Genomic DNA, 24,053 nt, shown 5'->3' on the forward strand with positions numbered 1-24,053 from the left:
GAAGAATATGTGACGTCATGACATCGAAGTGACGTCGCTGCGTGTGTCTGTCACCCGCCATTTTTCCGGTGGTATCCGTGACGTGGAAATCATTGGTATTCTCATTTTTTAGTACTGTAGAGAACTGATTTTCCAACACATTTCGTTCATCATTTTCTGCGACTTGATCATATTTTCTTTAAGAAATCCGAAATTCCAAAATTTCCTTTGGTAAATGAAATTAAGATCCCGGTAAAATACGATGAAGAGCGGCACAGAAGTTAACGTGCTCCGTTGCAGTTTGCATTCATATACAGTTGATTACGGAACTAGAACTAGACTGGATGGATCGTTGGCGACCAGGTAGCTCAATTGGTCATATGGAGAATTATCACATAATGTACTGTGTTATCCAGTGAATATATTCATGTCATACTTTTTTTGCAAATTAATCCATGTAATTTGACCTATCAGCCCTGTGATTGGTTGTAAGTTTCAATTGTTTCAATTGTGATGTCACGCCTAGGACAAGTACATGACGTCATAGACTTACGCACTGGAGTCAAAATGGCGGCTTTTTACATATCAAAGTTGCATGAAAATTATCGTTTTACACAAATAAATGCCACAAATCTTGATTTTACACTCGTTTTCATTTCATATGAAATTTATGAAACTCGTCACGAATTTTTCATTTTAGCTTGCCACAGGCTCGCCGCTAAATTGAAAAATCAAGTTACACTCGTTTCATAAATCTCGTATGAAATGGAAACTCATGTAAGATCCTATATATGAGGGCCATTTTTTTCTGAATATCAATGAGGGTCGGAGCATGTTGGATCACTTGATCATCAAAGTTTTTTCCGCGCCACCATGGCAACCAATTGCAAAAATAATTGTTCACAGGCTCATTAAAGTAACGATTTTGGCGTATTTTAAGACAACTCAGTAGAATAAAACTAACCAACTGATCATATTGAACGAGATTTATCAAAGATAATAGGAACGGGAGTTACATAATTTCTTAATAAAAGAAAAAATATAGAATATATAGCCAGACAGCTGTCATTCTTGCACATTCTATACTATACCGATGAAAAAACATAAACAATGTGCATTTTGTACTTGTTACGTCTACGCTATATAAAAATCTTATTTTATTTATATGTAAGAAGACATTTAATGTGTTAGTTGTGAAACTTTAATCTACAAAACCCGCGAGGTTAACGAGAAATTGGTAGTTCAAGGGGCCCCCGAAGGGGTAATGTGAACTGCACGAATGGTTTTAAATTAAAATTCCAACAAGTGAACATATAGACTAGACGGTTCCCATCACTGCACAATAAGTTGTAATCAAACTTGTATACAAAATTAAAAGGTGTGGTATCTTAGACAAGAAGCCCATGGGCCTTAACGGTCACCTGAGTCCTACAGTATTTTATTTTTGTTTTTGAAATATGTACCAATTTGAGTAAAAAAATGTTAAGTATAACGTTAACTTAAGTTTGTCAGGACCATGAGCTGATCATTCCTAGACCTATTTTCAAAAAAGCGGCCATGGCAGCCAAATTGTATTTCTGATCGACCCGAAAAATAACAAAACTTTGTCAGGACCAGGAGTCGATCATTACTACAAAGTTTCAGTTCAATCGGCCAAGTAGAACTTGACTTTAAGTTTGAAATAGTTTTTCAAAATGGCGACCGTGGTGGCCATATTGGATTTCTGATTGACCCGGAAAAAAACAACACTTTGCCAGGACCATGAGTTGATCATTCCTACAAAGTTTCAGTTCAATCGGCCTAGCAGAACTTGACTTTAAGTTTGAAATGGTTTTTCAAAATGGCGGCCGTGGCGGCCATATTGGATTTCTGATCGACCCGAAAAATAACAACACTTTGTCAGGACCATGAGTCGATCATTCCTACAAAGTTTCAGTTCAATCGGCCTAGCAGAACTTGACTTTAAGTTTGAAATAGTTTTTCAAAATGGCGGCCGGGCGGACATATTGGATTTCTGATCGACCCAAAAAATAACAAAACTTTGTCAGGACCATGAGTCGATCATTCCTACAAAGTTTCAGTTCAATCGGCCAAGTAGAACTTGAATTAAAGTTTGAAATAGTTTTTCAAAATGGCGACCGTGGTGGCCATATTGGATTTCTGATTGACCCGAAAAATAACAACACTTTGCCAGGACCATGAGTTGATCATTCCTACAAAGTTTCAGTTCAAACGGCAAAGTAGAACTTGACTTTAAGTTTGAAATAGTTTTTCAAAATGGCGGCCGTGGCGGCCATACTGGATTTCTGATCGACCCGAAAAATAACAACACTTGGTCAGGGAGATGTCAGTAACCTTCCCATGAAATATTTATCAAATCCCTTTGCCAGTATTCAAGTTCAGCTTAAGTTGAAAATGTAAAATGTTAACGGACGACGACAGACGAAGAAGGATAGCAATAGGTCACTTGAGCTAAAGCTCAGGTGACCTAAACATGTGCATACATCGAATGAAACAAGACCAAATATGACGATTGCAATCTCAATACATTGCAGTAGTACAGTTAGTATACGTGATACAAAGATTATAAAACAATAAGGACATAATAATCACGGGCTGACGGAAGTTACTTAATTATACTGAAGACTATGTATATTTATATGTAACAGATGAGGGGTGCAAGACGTGAACCAGACTGTCCCGGAGAGAAAGATTAAATTTATATGTCTCAGATGATTGTTTCGGAGGCTAGGCTGGAATACTAGCTCTTTTTCAAATGTTGAATTTTACATCATATAGTTAGTTGGAACGACTGATAAATTTACATTTTCCATTCAACAATAAGGCAGACGGATTGATTTATCAATTAAAAGATACAACAACAACATCGATTAGCTTCAAGTACATGTATCATTATACTTTAATTTTTCGTCCTGAGAATCCGTTTTTGCTCCTTTTTTATGTATAAAGTGTATGAGGTGCTCGAGCACGTACGTTCATATGTGTACCATCTTAGTATAAAAGATTGTCTACACATTTATTTAACAACACTGTGTGAAACAGGGACACACTTTATGTCACGGCATGTTCTGGAAAAAAACACTAAAAAGAAATATTGTATATCATGTCAGATTAGTTAGAAGTTGTAAAGTTATTTTTTCGAATCACGTGGCCATTCGTATAGCATTCTTGTAATTCTATCCACAGTAATATATATACATCAAATTCAGTTTATCCGAAGGATTGAATAGGTAAATATTTTGAATGCAGAAGAATACGATGTTTTTACATAATCCCCTATGGCTATGGCGCCCCTGTGATTTTATGTCAAATTTAAGAAAATCCACTTTTCAAATGCTCCAGGAACCTCGTATATTGCAAATATTCTTAAAACAACTCATAAACAGTGTTTTTCTAAACCGGAAGTTATCGAGCGGATCTCGGCAACTTATCTAGGTGATGGAGACAGCATCGAAATATTCTATCGAAAGTGCAGAAAATGGCTATTTGGTCGTTTTCCATGAACATATATAGGCGCCCTGCTTCAAAAGTTCATCTACTCCAGGAACCTCGAGTTTTAATGGATCGCGCTAATTAACTTTTAACCCCCATATTTAGACGGTGTGTAGTGAAATTTGACATCCCGGCAAATATTGTCCGGATTACTAAAGCCCATATAGTCTCGTTCAACCAGACTCTTGCTGCCTGCGCAAGCTACGCCGAATAGAGTGTTATCCAAATGGGCCAAATGGCCGCCATTTTATCCAAGATGGCGGATTATGCAAATTAGCAAAGTGACCGTCATTTCTCCATATGTATGTAGAGCGTCCGTCTAGAGTTGGGAGGGTCTCAGGTTCGAACCCCGATCTGACCGTGCGTCTCCCTCTCCTGTTACAATTGCAATCGATCAAATACTGGCTTTGATCAACTGTTTTCAAAAACAGACAGCATATGTAGACCAATCAATCAAATATTTTAGCATCAATCAATCGATTAAATCGGGTATTCCATTAAATGAACTTTCGAAACTGGGGTTCCAAGAGAGCAAGCATAGCTTTCTTGACAAGAAAGATGATAATATATCTCGTAGAAGGTTAGTTGTAGTAGTTATTAATTATATGAAACAAAAGGTATTGTATATGAATTTTCTCTCGATTGTAGGAATGTTTGCTTAAGATCATGTTATTTTTTTGGAAACCAAAACGTAATGGAAGGGAAGTCATAATGTCGTATCGTGTCTCACAGAAGATGTAGCCAGGAATTCTCGGTGTTAATTAGCAAAACTGAAGTACAACGGTAGGCATCTGTATTGATATTCAAAGAAAGTTCTTATAAAGTGGATTCCGGATGTTATTATTCTGAATATACCTGAATGCTTTTTTAAGCCTCTTCTTGGTTTGTCATTATATTTGTTTGTTAGCATTTATGGAGTGGACGTAAATACCTCCTTTTGCTACATTTCTGACAATAAACTAATCTTTAAACAAATCTACACTGTATGCTGGGGCGGGTCCAGGCGGAGCCCCTTCCAATGGGAGCTTTAGAAATAGGTCCAGTAACAGTAAAGGACAATAGATAGGCATGTTTTGTGAACAACCTAATTCAAGGTTTGTTGTTTAGTTTTTTTTAAAGTGTTCAACTCCTCTTTGTATATCAATGAATCACACATGTTTATCAAAGGCGATTGAATGGAAATAAAAAAAGCAAGAGATCCCAGAGGGGTGGATATTGAAGCCTACCATCGTACATGTTCATAAATTCTATGCAAGACTAATCTTTTCTCCCTTCTTTCTCTTGTTTGATTGAGTTCGTGTACCTTATTGTAGCCTTTTGATCAGAACTTCATAGTGCTGGGTATGACATTGTTCTTTCAAAGTGGAGGTTGCTGTTTGGCTTGTTTACAAATACAGTACTTAGTATGTAACGGGGAGAACTTAAATTTGAAATTTGTGAAATAGTGATAATCACAGGGACAAGAAAATGTGTTACAGCTATATTGGGACATAAACGCATGTGTTCAGAGTAGTTTTAATGATATATACCAGAATTTACTACATACTTACTAATAAATACAGGTTTTTTGTTTATGCGATACGACGCAATTGCTCTAACCCATATCAGCCTAGGCCTCGCCGTATCACACCCCAAAACCCATATCAGCCCTCTACGTATCAGCACGCAAAACCTGTATAACATATCCCTTATGGAATTTTTACGTTTTTCAAAATTTAAAAAGAAAAATAGATCATAGGATAGTATATCTATCGGTATTTTATTAGTAAGTATGTCCGAAGTCGATCTAAACCCCTAAAACATGTAAGATTACTCTTAACACCTTAAATTAAGTCCAAATATAGCCGTAACAAATGATCAGGTTCCAGTGGTGATAACAAATTGAAAGTGTCGAAATGCACGATGGCTGCCTGGCGACCATTTTGTTTTTCTGATCAGCCTCAAGAAGAATTCTGCACAACTTAGGACCTGTCAAAATCAGCATACGATATTGGATAACGATTTGTCTAGTACTTCTACAGAAATAGTGAAACAAACCTTAACTCTCAAAATTAAAGATGGCCGAATGTCAATGAAATTGAGAAAAACTCCTCCGATACTTTCTTAAAAAACAGCGCTTTCGTAAGTGAACTCTTAAAATTCAAGATGGCCAAATGTCGGCCATTTTGGTTTTGCAATATGACCCAAATCTGATATGCACCACATGGACCACAAGGGAACATCTGTATAAAATTGGAGAAAGATCCTTCCAGTTAATTCTGGAAAATAGCACTAAACTTTCACCTTCAAAATTCAAGATGATCACCTGTCGGTCATCTTGTTTTCCAATAAGACCCAAAATTTGGTATGCATAACTTGATTTAATGGGAAACCTTCATGGGACATCTGAAAAAGATTTCCCAGTATTTTCAGAGAAATAGCTCTAACAAGAACTGTTTAAGGATGATGGGTGGATGGAACACGGACAAAGGGCGATTTGAACACCCACCATCATCAGATGTCTAAAAAGATCGGACTTGAGCAAGACCAGCCTTGATAAATAATTTTCGGAGCAATGTCTTATTAATTCAGGTACTTGTCAAGTGACATATGTGTAACAGATTGAGTAGGATTGATCATCAAATTTTAAAACTAAAGTTTACTCTTTTTTATAAAACCAAACTTTAGATTGCATAATTGGTTTAATTTAGACACAAAAATTACAACACCAGTATTTGTTTTCTTTCTTTCTTTGTGATATGTCAAAATTCGTAATTGCATAAATGAACGAGAAAGACATGCCAATTCATTATATCAATCATAATGGAAGTTTTCACTTTTGGGATCAGAAAGTTTGTCAGGCATAACATTTCTTGGAAAAAATGCTTTTATAAACAGCAAAATAGACAGATATTTGAGATATTTGTTCAGCTAACAAACACAATGAAGAGCTTTGTTACTAAGAGTGTCATGTCAGTCAAGGACGAAAAGAGACTTCTTCAATTCCATATGTTTTATTCCATAAGAACATTATTTATCACAATTTTATACATTTGGTGATCTTTTAAGATCGTGCTTAGTTGATATAATTCATATTAACCATAGTTAATAATTCAAAAGGTGACCCTATATTGCAGGCTAGTAGAACATGGCATTTGAAAGAAGATGTAGTTGTTCCCCTTACATCAACATCATAAAATTTATAGATAAAGGCAAACAACTTTCATAATATACCAGAAAAAAGAATCGCTTTAAATTTCAATGTTGAGTGTTGATATACATTGACAAATAAGCTGACAGCATTTCTAAATGTTGTGAGTAAACATTCACCAATTTCTTGTTTAGAAATGGATACAATAACACAGGAAGATACATTAAGATCCGACAGAGGAAGCATTGTATGCAGTCTTGATATTAAATATCTCTACCATTTAGTTTGCATGGAAATACTAACTATTCTAGTTTATTTTTAATTTTGACACAAGGCACAACAGTCTCGTCCTAATTTTGTGATTTTTCATTTTAAACAATGAACAAATTTGTTGAAAATTGAAAAGGCATAACAAATATTCATTTCTTATTTTACCCTGTAATGAAAAAAAAATAACGAAAAACCTACAAATATAACAACAATGATAACCAACAACAACACAGACTTAAAACAATGGAACCACATCAAAACTTAGCAGACAAAGGCAAGCCTGTTGTGCCATGAAAAATGAAAAACATCGAAATCTTACAATAGGCAAATGCAAAAGTAACCCAGATTGTCATCAGGCATGAAAACAAGGAAAACGATCTGTAAATATATGGTAGCTAACAGCCTGAGTTTCCTCTGGCCCCGACACCAGACTTGACAGATAGATGTCTGGTATCTCCTCTGGCCCTGACACCAGACTTGACAGACATGTGTCTGGTATTTCCTCTGGCCCTGGCACCAGACTTGACAGATAGATATCTGGTATTTCCTCTGTCCCTGACACCAGACTTGACAGATATATGTCTGGTATTTCCTCTGGCCCCGACACCAGACTTGACAGATAGATGTCTGGTATTTCCTCTGGCCCTGACACCAGACTTGACAGATAGATATCTGATACATTTTATTTCCTCTGGCCCTGACACCAGACTTGACAGATAGATGTCTGGTTTTTCCTCTGGCCCTGGCACCAGACTTGACAGATAGATATCTGGTACATTGTATTTCCTCAGCCCTGACACCAGACTTGACTTATAGATATCTGGTATTTCCTCTGGCTCCGACACCAGACTTGACAGATGTCTGGTATTTCCTCTGGCCCCGACACCAGACTTGACAGATAGATATCTGGTATTTCCTCTGGCCCCGACACCAGATTTGACAGATAGATGTCTGGTTTTTCCTCTGGCCCTGACACCAGACTTGACAGATAGATGTCTGGTATTTCCTCTGGCCCTGACACCAGACTTGACAGATAGATATCTGGTATTTCGTCTGGCCCCATCACCAGACTTGACAGATAGATGTCTGGTATTTCCTCTGGCCCTGACACCAGACTTGACAGATAGATATCTGGTATGGGACAAAATGACTGGCAAAGTCTGGTGTCAGGGCCAGAGGAAACTCAGGCTAGGATAAATAAACTAAGAAACGCATTATGCCAACACAATAGCCATAGATAAAAACAGTAATGGCAACCTTTCTCATTAAAATATGGCAAGATCATTAGGCAAATATACATACAGTGGAACCTGACCAATGTACTTACCACCATTAATATGACAGTAAGAACCATCTATATCAGACTTTTAGTTTGGTTATGGTCAACCAATATCAAAACACCATCTATCCACTAAGTTTTAATACCATGACAGAGAGGTGTACACTTTCCTTCTAAAACTACATATACTAGCCCACAGGCTGATTTTGAAAAATTTGATGGAGTAAACCTAAATTATTATGGATTTTTTATCACAAGCACTCATATAAAATCTAATGGTCCTGGGCCCACTTGTATAAAACATCTCAACTTTTGAGATTTCCTCAAGTCTAAGATTTCCCATAGACAATAAATTGCTTGAGATTTTCCTTAACTTTGAGATGTTTTATACAAGTGGGCCCTGGCATCAGATGAGTGAAATTGTACATCTCTGTTACCATGTTAGAAAAAGTCGGTCCTAACATTTACTGACCACTATATATTCTAGGAGTCAGAAGCTTCCTCACATGTACAACATATTGAAACTTAAAACTCATATTTGGGCAAAGACATCTTGTATAAAATTACAGTGATACACATGCATACTGTTTACAGCTTATTTTTCAGAGTTTTTATCCTCCAGGAACTTAATCGTGATTCCGCAAAATAAAAACATGAATAATATACAGTAAAACATGTTTCATGCTAAATACAAAAGCATACTGATAACCAAGTCACAAATATCAAATGTATAACATACATCTATAACGAACCTGTATCCTAGGTTTTGAAGAACCATCAGGAAAATTGTTTGCATCATTTGAATTTCATGATTTTTATTCAAATGATGTATTGTAAGTTTATGAAATGATGTTCAGTGCTTTCTTTACATTCCTACTCCTCCGGATCCGTCATGTTATTTATCAAGCTTTGAAATGAACTACATCAGACAGTGCAGATCTTTTAAAAATATGTATCATCTTTAACTCATTCACCCCTGAAATTTCATAATGAACTATTCCAACCTATGTATTGGAAGAGTTAAAATGTGTCTTTAGAGGTGAAAGAGTTAACTGCACATGCATGACTCTGGCAGTGTGTCTAACTGTAAAGGAAAGCTAGGAATAAAAACTACATTCACCACCAAATGTGAACTAAAGAAAACAAAAAACAGAAAGATACAATCAATCAAAATTCTAAGAAATTAGATATATACATAAATTATATAATTATATATATATACATAATCAATTAATAATAACATGCCCATATACATTAAAGGATGTACAAACATATCTGTATAAAAGTTTAGTATCTAGGTATTGTAAGTAGGCAGTAATCATCCAGTGTAGCCTGATACGCAGTAAAAGGCAATTTAGAGAAAAACATGAGAATGAATAAAATTAATGTATGGTTTCAATTAATTGAATGCACTAAAATATTATATCAAGCAAAAAAACATGGATGGTAAAAACCAGCAAATCAGAACAAAGGATATCAAGGACAAAATAGCCCAGATTTTATGAGTGTAGTAATTAGTGCACTGGAAAGAAACTCTCTGATACATAGAGAATAATACATGCCTTTTTCCATATCACACCCAGTATCAACCCGAGACTGCAATATATGGAAGGGATATGGAAAAAGGCGTGTTTTATTCTGTTTATTACATACTTACTAATAAAAACTACTATCTTCTGATTTATTTTTATTTTTGGAACATTGAAAACAATTTTTTTTCCAAAAGGGGTGTGATATGGGTTTTGCGGGCTGATACAGACTTTGGGGTGTGATACGGCGGGGGCTGATACAGGTTTTGGGGGGTGATACGGCGAGGAGTGATATGGGTTAGAGCAATTGTGTCGTATCGCATATACAAAAAAAAACGTATTTATTAGTAAGTATGTAATAAATGTAAGTTCTAAACAGCATACTGTTCCTAGTTTAGGTACCAAGACTGTACACATGATTCTGCCATCACCTGCTATTGGACTTGTCTTCAATCCTATTCAGAACTACCGTTACACAGCTACTACTCTTTAAATAGACATAGATTTAATATATATAAGATATCCTTCACCATATCAAAATTTTAAAAATTAAACATGTCAATCTAAAACAAGTGTTTTTTTAATAAATTGTTAAACATATTCCACTTGTACATGAAAATTGAGGATCCTGTTTCATTGATCAACAATTCATCGCAAGAGTTTTCAGGTAATGTAATGGATTAAATGTAATCTGTACTTTTGAGAGAACACTGTCTTCCTTTCTTTTATGTAAAAAAAATCAAAAATGCTACATATATATGTTTCTTCATATAAGAACAATCTGTAAGGTATGGGGATATAAGCCCTGTAATCACAACAAATGTAACTTATGGGTAACAGGGGTCAATATCATTATCTTTTTTTAATGCCTCTGCTAGGGATTGAACATGTGACCTACTGTATTTATAACATCACATGAAATGAACATTTGTGGTTTTCGTGGTTGCTATGGAACCACGAACATAAGTACAATGAATATGAATGATACCGGTGTCTACTGGTTGTTAATAAAGGATATCCACGAAAGTTTGTACCACGAAACGATCTAAATGGCTTAATTCAAACCACGAAGGAAAGTATCCACCAACATTTCGTGTTATACAGTAGATTGAGCTAAAGAGAAAGTCTACCTAGCCAAGGAGGTAGGAAGCAGCTGGTATTTTACCAGGATGATATACTCCCCCTCCACACGTCCCCTTCCTTTTTGTAGGACATTACATTTCCAGCAAAAGAGTGCATGTGAGTGTCTAATATCACAACGTTTAAAAGAAATACCAAGCAAGTAGGCATCCTCCAAAAACAACTGAACCTTACGTTTTACATTTACTGCTGATTTGTCTACAGGAGAACCTCATTGATACAAACATTATTTTTTCAACAATAAATCTTCGATAAGGGTGAGATTTGAGAATTGTGCTTTTGAATCTAACATTAAGGAAGTTCAACTGTATGCAATGAAATAGGATAACCAGGTGGCATATACGAACATACAAAGGAAACCAACTGTTGGCTTGCATTGAATACATATGGAGATCAGAAGAATTACTAAGAATCAAGATGGCTATTCTTCCTGAACACATGTCGCATTATCTAAACATATCATTATAGTACACCGGTAAATTGGATATTTAAAGCGTTATCATACTTAATAATGTTTTACGAGCCCTCCACCTTGTCAATGTTATTAATAAATGACAACATGCTCATGGTGAACTTCAAATATCAATAGACATATATCATAACAATTCATAACAAGAACAAATATATTGATATCAATTAATCACAGTAAAATATTTTTATCATATTTGTGATTTTATCACTTTCTGAGCGTTTCTTGTAAATTGAACACATCTGTGTTATCACTTTCATCACGGTGACGCAAGTGCTTCCAGCCCTCAACAAATGGTCTGCAGGCGATCCTTTAGGTCAAAGTAATTCTCAACCCGAAGCAGGGCATAATCCTGTAAAGAAAGACGTTTTAAGAAATGTGTTTTCTCACAGAATTTAATTTGCCAAGTTGACCCCTTTTGACCCATCCCTCAACCCCCAGGATGGTCAACCACTTATTTTTTTACGGAGGCTCACAACAATTACAATTTAACTGAAACCTGTCCAGTAGTAAATATATGCCAATTTGAACTCTTCTGATCCTGACACTCGACCTTAAAGCTCCTTTATTTGCAAAACTGTTCACCCTCATTGGCTAAGAATGATACATGTACAGCATTTGTAGTTTCCAAACTTGTAGCCCCCATGAAGATCAGTGCCTTTATTTTCATCAAAACGTTTAACCCTCATATCCTAATGATACTACCACCAACACTTTATTGAGTTTTATGCAAAAGTTAAGGACGACAGAGAAGTACTACCATAGGTCACTGTGGTACTGTGTACCAGATAAACTAGAAAGGTCAGTCTTATTCAACATCTACATATCATTATAAATCTTACATATTAGCTAAGAAGCATTCTTTAGAATATAGCATTAGAAATCTTTCCGTAAGTAATGACCGGCACACATAATTATGCCTTAAATCCTTTTGCTCCTTTTTTTTCCTATTACACACATCACATTTGCTTGAAAATAATGAAGACATCATATATTTGACAGCATAGTCTATGATCAGATGGTGGAGGAAAAATTCTTCCATAGGCATTATCATAAACCAGGATCCAGCTGTTCACAGAATGCCTCCAGGGGGGTTAGACACACCGTTTATACAAAATTGGTTCCCCTTCACCCAATGATGCTTCATACCAAATTTGAACAAAATCCTGTCATTCGCACAGAAGAAGAATTTGCTATGTTTCCCCTATTGGGCCCCGCCCTTCTGTTCCCAGGTGGGGCACACACACTGTTTATACGAAATTGAGTCCCTTTTGTCCAAGGATGCTCAAGACTAAATTAGGATAAAATCCGTACAGTAGAAGAAGGATTATAAAGGTTTTACTTCTATTTCCCCTATTTGGCCTCGCCCCTCAGGTCCAAACGGGGCCACACCCACCGTTAATACAAAATTGGTTCCCCTTTACCCAAGGATGCTTCAGACCAAATATGGAACAAATCCTTTTATTCCTACAGAAGAAGAATATTAAAGAATTTGCTATATTTCCCCTATTAGGCCCCGCCCCTCAGCCCCCAGGGGGGCCAGACCCGCCATTTATACCAAATTGGTTCCCCTTTACCCAAGGATGCTCCAAACCAAATATGGAACAAATCCTTTCATTCCTACAGAAGAAGAGGGATTTTAAAGAATTTGCTATATTTCCCCCATTGGGCCCTACCCCTCAGCCCCCAGGGGGCCACACCCATCATTTATACAAATTGAGTTCCCTTGGCCCAAGGATTCTCCAGACTAAATTAGGATAAAATTCCTGAATCTGTACGGTAGAAGAAGGATTTTCAATGTTTTACCTCTAATTGCCCTATTGGGCCCCCCCCCCCCTCTGCCCCCAGGGGGGCCACACCCACTGTTTATACAAAATTGAGTCCCCTTGGCCTAAGGATACTCACCAGATATCCAAACTCTATCTCTGACAGATCTCTCTGTATGATGGACCATAGTGCCCAAAAGAAGTGTGAGGCAAGAGCAAATGTATTGGCCTCCTTGTACATGCCCTTTAGGTACTCTTCTGTCGGCTCCACATCCGACTGCTGCGATAGGTAATGACGGAAAAAAGTGTACTGGAATGAAAGAAGAAATGTCAGCAAACGTTTTATTTTACCAGTGACAGCTATTTACAATTCTCCCTCAAAACGCTCTTTATTTTATTTTTAAGTTATGCACATACACTGGTGATGTTTTACTTTACTAATTTCTTGAATACCTATTTAAATTACAGGTACCTGATACAAAACAGCTAGGTTGTATGTGTGAGAGAGACTGTTACATAGTCCCCCAAACTAACCCTGCAATTGCAGGTTTGTAGTAACCTCAAGCTTGTTTGTCGTAAGAGTACAAGAAATATAATGTTTAACAAAACCTTAATCCTCATGGGTGAGCAATACACCAAGGACTTGAGAGTGTTTTAGTGTTTCTTAGTGACAAGCAATCTTATGTGTGGTTATAGGGTAGTTATCTCAACTGTTTCAATGTTGTTTATACCTGGTAAGTAAGTCCCAAAGGATGGGGCAAGATCCCAGGGTATATCCTAGTACAGTTGTGGGATCACACAACGTTACACGATGTGTGGTGTGCGCATGAAGTTTGCACAGTGTGTGAACTATGTGTGCACGAAGTGCGAACGATAACAAATTGGATAATCATTGCTTGCGCAAATTTGTGGTGGACGATCGACGAACGTTGTGCGATAACAGTCTCAGTTGGTGTAAATTGAGGAATGGCTTAACAATATATACGGTTTTGTGTTTAAACAAAATAATTTGATTTTCTTAGTATGTTTCCTTATTCTACATGAAGCTTCAACTTTCTTAAATTTAGAAATGGCGTTTGCGGTGTTTCTTAAACGACCTTAATCATCACATGTAAAATTACAACACAGTCTCGGCAACACAGGTAAACATAGCCACTTTGTACCTGGACCGTATTTTCCCCCCGCCCGGGAAACTTACGTAACTCGCCAAGGTGTGAAAACCAGGTGAAGGGGAGCTTTAGATTAAAACGAATGCAAATAACAAATACTAAACGTCCAGTTGTGTTTTCATAACGGTATCACAAATCAGCTCTTCCTGTCAGCCACAGGCCAGGTAAAACTCCGGTCACTCATTAAATTGTTATTTACCTGTTCTGTTACCTAGCTATGAGCTAAATCCATAATTGACAGTCTAACGGTCACTGTAATACTGTGTTACATGCATTGTAAAATTGTACATAATCTTAATTATTGTAATAATAAATAAAGCGTACATTATTGCATACGAGCCTTCCATTTTTTTTTCATTCCGTAAAATTGATCAACAAATTGTACCAAAACGCACAGTTGTGCGGAGAGAAGCGCACAATGAAGCGAATGATTGTTAAATCGCCCAGTTGTGCGCACCATGTGTGGACGAAGTGTGGACGGTGTGTGAATGATGTATGCACGGTGTGCGCACAGTATTTTTGGTGCATTGTGCGGTCACACAACTGTTGCAAGAAATGAAATGTCCTGTCATAATTTTGAGGGGTATTTGAAAATAGACCTATCAACATGCAGTCATTTTTATTTGATAAGTAAGTCATTTCTTGATAAGTTTTCAGCAATGTATTTATACATGAACAATTTTATAGGGTTATTTCATGATACCTTTTGTTTGATTGGCCTACAATAAACCCCTACAAGCTACTGCCCAACTATCCTGAACACTCTGCATATCTTGAAGAATAATTCTTCTGGTCTTCTAAATTTTACATATTGAAGATTACTTTATAAGAAAACTTAATATTGTTGAACAATAAGCCAACCTACCTGCTGAGCCTTTGAGGGATAGTAATCCTTTGTGTAGGAGAAGAATGGAAAATCTGGATGAGAGTAGTCATAGCACCATTCACAGAAGTGGTTTCCAAAGTCAAACCCTCTGTAAAAAATAAAATCAATGTATCAGAGTTATTTCCCTTGCATTAACATGCAATAAGTCCAAAGTACTGCTATAACATAAGAGGCCGCTGATATGATTTTGCCGACTGCGTCAATTGTATCTCACCATGTAATTAAACCTCTAACACTGTTGGAGTAAAGTCCAAAGGTGACATTTTATAAGTAAGGTCTAAGGACCTTCATTGCCCACCATTTCCAAAATAATTGACCCCTGTGATCTTCAAAGTTGGCAACAGTCATTCATTTAATAAAGTTTGATAATGCCTCGCTCCAGCAAGCTACAGAACAAATAGACTCATGGTATAAGTTCTGTTAAAGGCATTTGAAAGGTGGGGTCAACGCCTATGGAGATTTAACATTGGCATCGGCCCCCGCTTTGAATTTAAAAACAAGATAACTACAAAAAGGTATGGGTATAGGAAGCTTAAATAAGGAACCGTTAGTTTCAGAATTCATTTTAGGATAAATGGGACCTCATTGACTTACACCTGTGTGGGTGTTAAAGGTGCGGTAACACAATTCCTCCTAGAGCATTTAAATAAAATAATTATTATAAAATTATATCATCATCGTGTGCAACATATTCCAACCTTCATTTTGATACCGAATATTAAACTATTTCAAGAAAGAATTGTTCTTTTTATTGAAGATTTAAGCAGAAAAGTGTGTGAAATTTCATTACTAATGAGAAAATTTCCATTTTCGACACGTTAATTTGCATAGTTCTAAAACCAGTCTATATTTCATAATTGCTTAAAAGTTGGCTACCAATAATATCTTTCAACATCAGGAATTTCAAGAAAATTGACAACCGGTAAATTTGTCATACAACACTTTTGATTCAAAAAAAGAAATACATAACTTTCTTTCCATTTTTCCTTTAACTTGTGTTTCTTCATGACCAAAAGTACCCCCACTCCTATATAACCCAGAATGTAAGCTAAAGGTTAAATAAGGCAAAGCATTACGATACACAGTCCCCCCCCCCCAGTAAAATATTTAAGAATATATGTCACATTCATACTTCCTGTACGCCCTCCCCATGCCAAAAATTACTTCCATACCAAATCTTGTTAGCCCCGATGAACCAATTTTGCTTAAGTCGTCCTAGTAGTTAAGGAAGAGTTGTCAAGACAAAGATTTTGAACAAAGGGCCATAACTCCTTAAAAAGGGTTGAAATGAAAAAAGTACGACATCAGGGGGTAATTACCATATCTGTAAACATTCATTGAAATCAGCCCAGTAGTTAATGATGCAGACAAAGGTTCTTTTTCAACAAAGGGCCATAATTCCCTTTTAAAGGTTCTGAATGAAACATACTATTTGGATGCACTATGTCAGGGGGGCAGTTGCCATATCTGTAAACTTTTGTTGATATTGGCTGTATAGTTTTGGAGGAGTTGTCAGGACAAGTATTTTCAACAAAGGGCCATTACTCCGTTAAAAAGGGTCATATTGAAAAACAATAATACCTGGATGCACACAATCAGGTGGAAGTTATTATATGTGAAAACTTTCATTGAAATTGACCCCTTACTTTTGGAGGACATGTCTGGACAAAAAAAAATCATAAAAAGGCCCATAACTCTGTAAAAAAAAGGATCAGAATGAAAACATAATACCTGTATGCATAACTTGAGGTGGTAGTTATCATATCTGGACACTTTCGCTAAAATTGGTCCATTACTTTAGAAGGGGTTTTCCGGACAATTTTTTTTTCTACAGACAGACACAAGCTGATTCCAGTATACCGCCTTATTTTGTTGCAGGGGGTATAATAAAGTGTATAATAGTTTTACTATTAAGATTATTTGATTATTTTTATATAAATGCATATCGTTGTCTATAACACAATCTCAACCTTAAGTAGCTCTCCAGAAGAAAGATTACTTTGGCAGAATACATTTTAATGAGTTATAACTGCTGCACATAACTTTTAAACATGCATAATATAATAAAGTGTTTTGGTATGATACAAAAACAGAAAATAATAAACATTGATAATCAAATCTTCAGGATTATGTGAAATTGGGCATTGATCATGTTTGGCATACTAATAAAGTACTTTACCGTTTTTTATATTGCATAAAAATGATTCAATAGACTAAATACATATATGGAAAGATTTTAAAGAAGTTTAAAATATGGACTACCACTGTAACTATATATAGGCAAGTTCACAATGTTGATTATATTTTAAATTTTGTGAAAATTTTGCATGTTTTTCTAAATAAAAGTATCACTATAAGCTTACTCCATATATACCAATATGACATATTTAGTATCAAAATAACAGTAATTGTATACACTGTACACTTTCATAATTCATGTTCAAAATTGCTTTCGCCTGTGACATTTATCTATCATTTTGTTAGGGTACCCCCATCACTCAACCTGGTGTTATGCAAGGAGGTCCACTACGGTTATCAGTAATAATTATGAATAATCATTTATGCAGTTATTGATAATTTTTATGTATCTACATATGGCTAAAGAATAAAGGAAATCAAAGTGGGGGCCAAATGTTGACCCCACCTTTTTGAAAGATTAAGTTATCCCATGATAGGCTGAGCAGAGCAGATGTGGAAAAGATAAATGATTCTAATGTTTTTGACACTGAAGTGTTAGATTGTCAAATTAACATATACATGTATACCGGTATAGTCATGAAGGTATGGTAATTATGTGCATGTCGCAATGGGACAAAACTGTGTGACATCATAGACTCATGGTATAAGTTCTGTTAAAGGCATTTGAAATTTTTGAAAGATCAAGTTATCCCATGATAGGCTGATAAGGCACTCCAGAGCAGATGTGGAAAAGATAAATAATTCTAATGTTTTTTTGACACTGAAGTATTAGATTGTCAATTTAACATATATACTGGTATAGTCATGAACATATGGTAATATGTGCATGTCACAATGGGACAAAACTGTGTGACATCACCAACTCTAGACCACTCAGACACCACAATGTAGAAACTCACTGAGATGCCTTTTCATGGTTTCTTCGCTAATTCTAGTGATTGAAATGAGAGAATACTGTACTACCTTTTCTAGTCTAGTGGTGTAGGATAGAGAAATTCTACTCCCAGGATATTCAAAATAGTGTGAAACCCTCAGCAAGCCTTGGGTTTCACCAAATTGAAACCCCCCTTTGCAGAGAATTTTCCTATCCTGTACACCTAATAGCATGAAAGAATCTAAAAGCAATTTTTTTACAGAAAATTAATTAAAATGTCATTTCTCGACATTCAGGAATGTGTTGAATATAGAAGCTGATCTACTACATGTACCTGTTGTTACATGTACTTTATGTATAATTATAAACACACTGAGTGTTAATTATAATCCATTATTACATTTTACACTGACCTCTGTAAGTAAGATGTCCACAAAAACCAGATCATACATCATTACTGTTACAGATGTTTATAAGTTTTAGTGATAGTAGTTTCATACTATTTAATTAATTTCCTATATAAACCTTAACTGTAAGCTAATAGCCTGGCTAATTAAGGTAAAGCATTGCAAAGCAATCCATAGTCTCCCACCAGTAATGATTTCTTTATTCACTGAGCTGTACACTTATTTAAGTATATAGGTCACTGACATACTTTCTGTACTCCCTCCCTCCAAATGGCAAAACATACTTGCAAACTATATCTTGTTAGCCCAGATGAGCCAGTTTTGTTGAAATCGTCCTAGTAGTTAAGGTAACGTTGTCAGGAAAAAGATTTTTAACAAAGGCCATAGCTCCTTAAATAAGGGTTGAAATGAAAATAACACCCTGATGCACGACATCAGGGGGTAACTACCATATCTGTAAACTTTCATTGAAATCGGACCAGTAGTTGAGGAGACCAAGGTTTTTTTCAACAAAGGACCATAACTCCTTTTAAAAGGCTCAGAATGAAAAAGTACTACTTGGATGCACAACAATGGGGCTGTTACCATATATGTACACTTTTCAACAAAGGGCCATTTTGAACATAAAAAAGGGTCAGATTGAACAAATAAAACCTGAATGCACATGTACAACATCAGGTGGTAGTTATCATATTGGAAAACTTTCACTGAAATTGGCCCAGTAGTTTAAGAAAAGTTGGCCGGGCAAGGGTTTCTCAACAAAGGGCAATAACTCCATAAAAAAGGGCAAGAATGAAAAATTATATCTAGATGCACAATATCAGGTGGTAGTTATCATATCTGAAAACTTTCGTTGAAATTGGTCCCATAGTTTTGGAGGAGTTGGANATGGGGACGGGGACGGGGGTTATATTTAACTACTGGCACTTAGATCAAAAGGGAGATATCTCTAGTACACAAGTATTATGTGCATTGTAGTAAACAATTTGTACAGTGCTTGTGTTAATTCTGTTCTCATTAAATGCTAATTAGAAGAAATTTATTATACTTCAAATGGCTTAGATTCACAAACAATATCAATATCATTGCCTGCTTTATACCCAATTGTAATAAAGGCAGGCTATAGTACCGACACTGTGTTATATATATACACAACTGCAACAGTTGTTGTCAGGATATATTACATTTGATCACTATAACACAAGCAATCACAAATGTATCTATGCATATATATATAGTACATGTAATTATATCAAATGTCATACAATAATAATGTACTGTATAACATCAGCACTTCAACTCTGATGTTAGTTGCTATAATTATATATATAAATGCATACATAAGCAGAATCGAACTACACACATGATATATCAAGTATAACACAAGACCACTGTTGCGGAACAGTGCAGACAGAAGAGATCAGTGGTGCACTGTGTTGCTAGCATATGTCACCCATACCAGGCGACATACATGTAAACACATTAGTGATTCACCACATCATATAGATACTGTCTTATATCACATAATTCCCTTCATGTAAATATTCCGATAAAATGAGCTCCTGATCTACAAATCCTGATTTCTATCACTATACTAGGGGGTCCCAGTAATGGCTGTGTTAACATGAAAACACATGCTTTACCTTCCAAAATCAGACCGAAAAAAGGGAACTTGTTTGATAATAAGTGTACGTTATTTCTAAAGTAGTGCTGAGCAGACTTTAACTGCATAGTTTTTCCACCTTTGATTTTTAGGATAATTGCATTTTATCACTCCATCATGGAAATATACAGGCCCTATTATGGGCGATTATGGGCCAATTTTCCTCTCCAATTTTCGCATTTCCCCCCCTTTTTCAGTTAAAAATTCCCCCACATGTAACTGAAATATTAATACTACCACATAAATATCTGTCATGGTTCTATTGTGTTTTATTTTCAGTCAGTTAGACGACAGAGTGATTTATTTTTATTATTTCCTGTGTTCACGTTTTCACAGCTGATGTTTTAGGACCCTGTTAATGGCTGGCCTTGTTTACAGTATATAATTCGAATGGTCCATAATTGACAGGGAGAACGAAAAATTAAAGATGTCATTCATGCTCCCCTTCATATTTTCCCTTATTTTGAAAAAAGTTTCTATTCCTGCATTAATCCCTGACAATAGTATTTTTGAGAGCCCTAAATATACAAGGTAATATCCTGGAGGCTTATTTAAAAACAGTTCATACAAGTTTTATGCCCTAAATATTACCCCTAAAGATATTGACATTGGAGGATATTTTTAGTGTAAATAATATTTGTTATGTACAATTTTTGGACACGTTGAAGTTTTTTGTACTGCTTTTAACACAATTAATTTTAGTTTGCTTTAAGTGCTGTTTATATTGTATACTTTAATGTCCTGAGCTTTAACCTGCATAGATTTATGGGGTTGGATAATAAAGGGCTTTTGAATTTTATCAACAATATATCACATGTAATTATAGCTATAATACTCCCAGTCAATAAACAATATATCACCTGTAATTATAGCTATAGTACTCCCAGTCAACAAACAATATATCACCTGAAATTATAGCTACAATACTCCAAGTCAATAAACAATATATCACCTGTAATTATAGCTATAGTACTCCCAGTCAACAAACAATATATCACCTGTAATTATAGCTACAGTTCTCCCAGTCAACAAACAATATATCACCTGTAATTACAGCTACAATACTCCAAGTCAATAAACAATATATCACCTGTAATTATAGCTACAGTTCTCCCAGTCAACAAACAATATATCACCTGTAATTACAGCTACAATACTCCAAGTCAATAAACAATATATCACCTGTAATTATAGCTATAGTACTCCCAGTCAACAAACAATATATCACCTGTAATTATAGCTACAGTACTCCCAGTCAATAAACAATATATCACCTGTAATTATAGCTACAATACTCTCAGTCAATAAACAATATATCAACTGTAATTATAGCTACAGTACTCCCAGTCAACAAATAATATATCACCTGTAATTATAGCTACAATACTCTCATTCAATAAACAATATATCAACTGTAATTATAGCTATAGTACTCCCAGTCAACAAACAATATATCACCTGTAATTATAGCTACAGTACTCCCAGTCAATAACCAATATATCACCTGTAATTATAGCTAAAGTATTCCCAGTCAATAAACAATATATCACCTGTAATTATAGCTACAGTATTCCCAGTCAACATACCATATATCACCTGTAATTATAGCTACAGTACTCCCAGTCAACAAACAATATATCACCTGTAATTATAGCTACAATACTCCAAGTCAATGAACAATATATTACCTGTAATTATAGCTACAGTACTCCCAGTCAATAAACAATATATCACCTGTAATTATATCTACAGTACTCCCAGTCCACAAACAATATATCACCTGTAATTATAGCTACAGTAATCCCAGTCAAAAAACAATATATCACCTGTAATTATAGCTACAGTACTCCCATTCAATAAACAATATATCACCTGTAATTATAGCTACAGTATTCCCAGTCAATAAACAATATATCACCTGTAATTATAGCTACAGTTCTCCCAGTCAACAAACAATATATCACCTGTAATTATAGGTACAGTACTCCCAGTCAACAAACAATATATCAACTGTAATTATAGCTACAGTACTCCCAGTCAATAAACAATATATCACCTGTAATTATAGCTACCGTACTCCCAGTCAACAAATAATATATCACCTGTAATTATAGCTACAATACTCCCAGTCAATAAACAATATATCACCTGTAATTATAGCTACAGTACTCCCAGTTAATAAACAATATATCACCTTTAATTATAGCTACAATACTCCCAGTCAATAAACAATATATCACCTGTAATTATAGCTACAGTACTCCCAGTCAACAAATAATATATCACCTGTAATTATAGCTACAGTATTCCCAGTCAATGAATGTCATTTTCCTCTCTGGCTGATCACAGTCTTCAAGGTACAGGATGTTACCTGAAAACAATCAAATTTATTTATGGTTAATCAACTGCTTTTCATAAACATTATAGTTCAAAATAAGGAAAAACACTTGGATACACGATCGGAGATAAAGAAATTACAAGAGACCCAGACGGCCTGTATCGCTCACCTGGATATCTAAGCAATCATGGCAAAATATTCTCCAAATGTGATCCAAGGGAATATGCCAGACCCCAAGACCAATCCTGACACAGCATATCTGTATTAGATTTTTAATGCCCAGCAATTTTATGTATGGTTATGGGGTGGGGATCTCAACTGTTTCCAAGCTGTGACTCAGAAACTAGGTCCCTAGGGTTGTGGCCAGACCCCAGGATCAATTCTAATATCATGACTTCATTTGTCTCTTTTTGCCCAGCATTCGTAATTATAGTTTTGGGGTGGGGATCTCAACGGTTTCAAAGTTATGACCCAGGGGTTAAGTCTGCAAGGATGGGGCAGACCCGGGGATAAATTCTAATATCATGAATGCATTCGTCTCTATATGCCCAACAGCATTTGTATATATAGTTTTGGGGTGGGGATCTTAACCATTTCAAAGTTATTACCCAGGGGTTAAGTCTCCAAGGGTGAAGCAGACCCCAAGACCATCCTGGAAGGATATGTGCATTCATCTCTTTATACTCAGCAATTGTATATATGGTAGGGTGGGGATCTCAACTGTTTCCAAGCTGTGACTAAACAAGAGGCCCAAGAGGGCCTGTATCGCTCACCTGAATATTTAAGCAGTCATAGCAAAATATTCTCATTAAATATTATATTGCACTAAAAATATTTCCCTCGCAAACTTTGTTGGCTCCATCTGTTGAAACTACCAGCAAAATATTATTATAAGATTCTATGCTTTTTGATTCTTCTTCAGAAGTTGATGACATATTCTCCCCTGTGATCTTGTAAGTAGGTCAATGTCATTTTCCTTCTCAAATTGGTTAGCTCTATTCCAAAAAGCTACCAGCCAAATCTTATGAATCCATTCCTTTTAGTTCTCAAGAACAAATCCATTAAAATGTTGTTGACCTCTGTGACCTCTAAAGTAGGTTGAGGTCATTTTCATTTGCAAACTTTGGTGAGCTCTATCCCGGGAAGTCACCAGCCAAATATTATAATTTTATGCCTTTTAATTCTTCAGAAGAAGCTGTTTGAACTGTTTGACATATTTGAACGCTGTGACCTTGAAAGTAGGTCAAGGTCATTTTCATTCGCAAACTTTGTTTGGCTCTTTCCCAGGAAGCCACCTGCCAAATATTAAGATTTTATAACTACCAGTTCTTCAGAAGAAGTCGTTTAAAGTGTTTGACATATCTGCCTCATGTGACCTTAAAAGAAGGTCAAGGTCATTTTCATTCTCAAACTTTGTTCGGCTCTTTCCTAGGAAGCTACAA

At 35.8% G+C, this 24,053-nt stretch overlaps 1 protein-coding gene across 1 annotated transcript in view; it reads right to left on the reverse strand.

Moving 5' to 3' along the window:
- Positions 1-9,903: 9,903 nt before the first annotated feature.
- Positions 9,904-24,053, reverse strand: part of LOC110457652 (choline/ethanolamine kinase-like) — a 45,141-nt gene continuing 30,991 nt past the window's right edge. Inside the window, exons 6-9 of the mRNA XM_021509007.1 lie at positions 22,560-22,644; positions 15,110-15,218; positions 13,215-13,385; positions 9,904-11,661 (exon numbers count right to left, since the gene is read on the reverse strand). Of these exons, the coding sequence (XP_021364682.1) occupies positions 11,596-11,661; positions 13,215-13,385; positions 15,110-15,218; positions 22,560-22,644 (431 nt within the window). The 3' untranslated portion in view covers positions 9,904-11,595. The remainder of the gene's footprint in view (positions 11,662-13,214; positions 13,386-15,109; positions 15,219-22,559; positions 22,645-24,053) is intronic.

This window comes from Mizuhopecten yessoensis, unplaced genomic scaffold (assembly GCF_002113885.1).
Source record: "Mizuhopecten yessoensis strain PY_sf001 unplaced genomic scaffold, ASM211388v2 scaffold9289, whole genome shotgun sequence".
Classification (NCBI taxonomy): domain Eukaryota; kingdom Metazoa; phylum Mollusca; class Bivalvia; order Pectinida; family Pectinidae; genus Mizuhopecten; species Mizuhopecten yessoensis.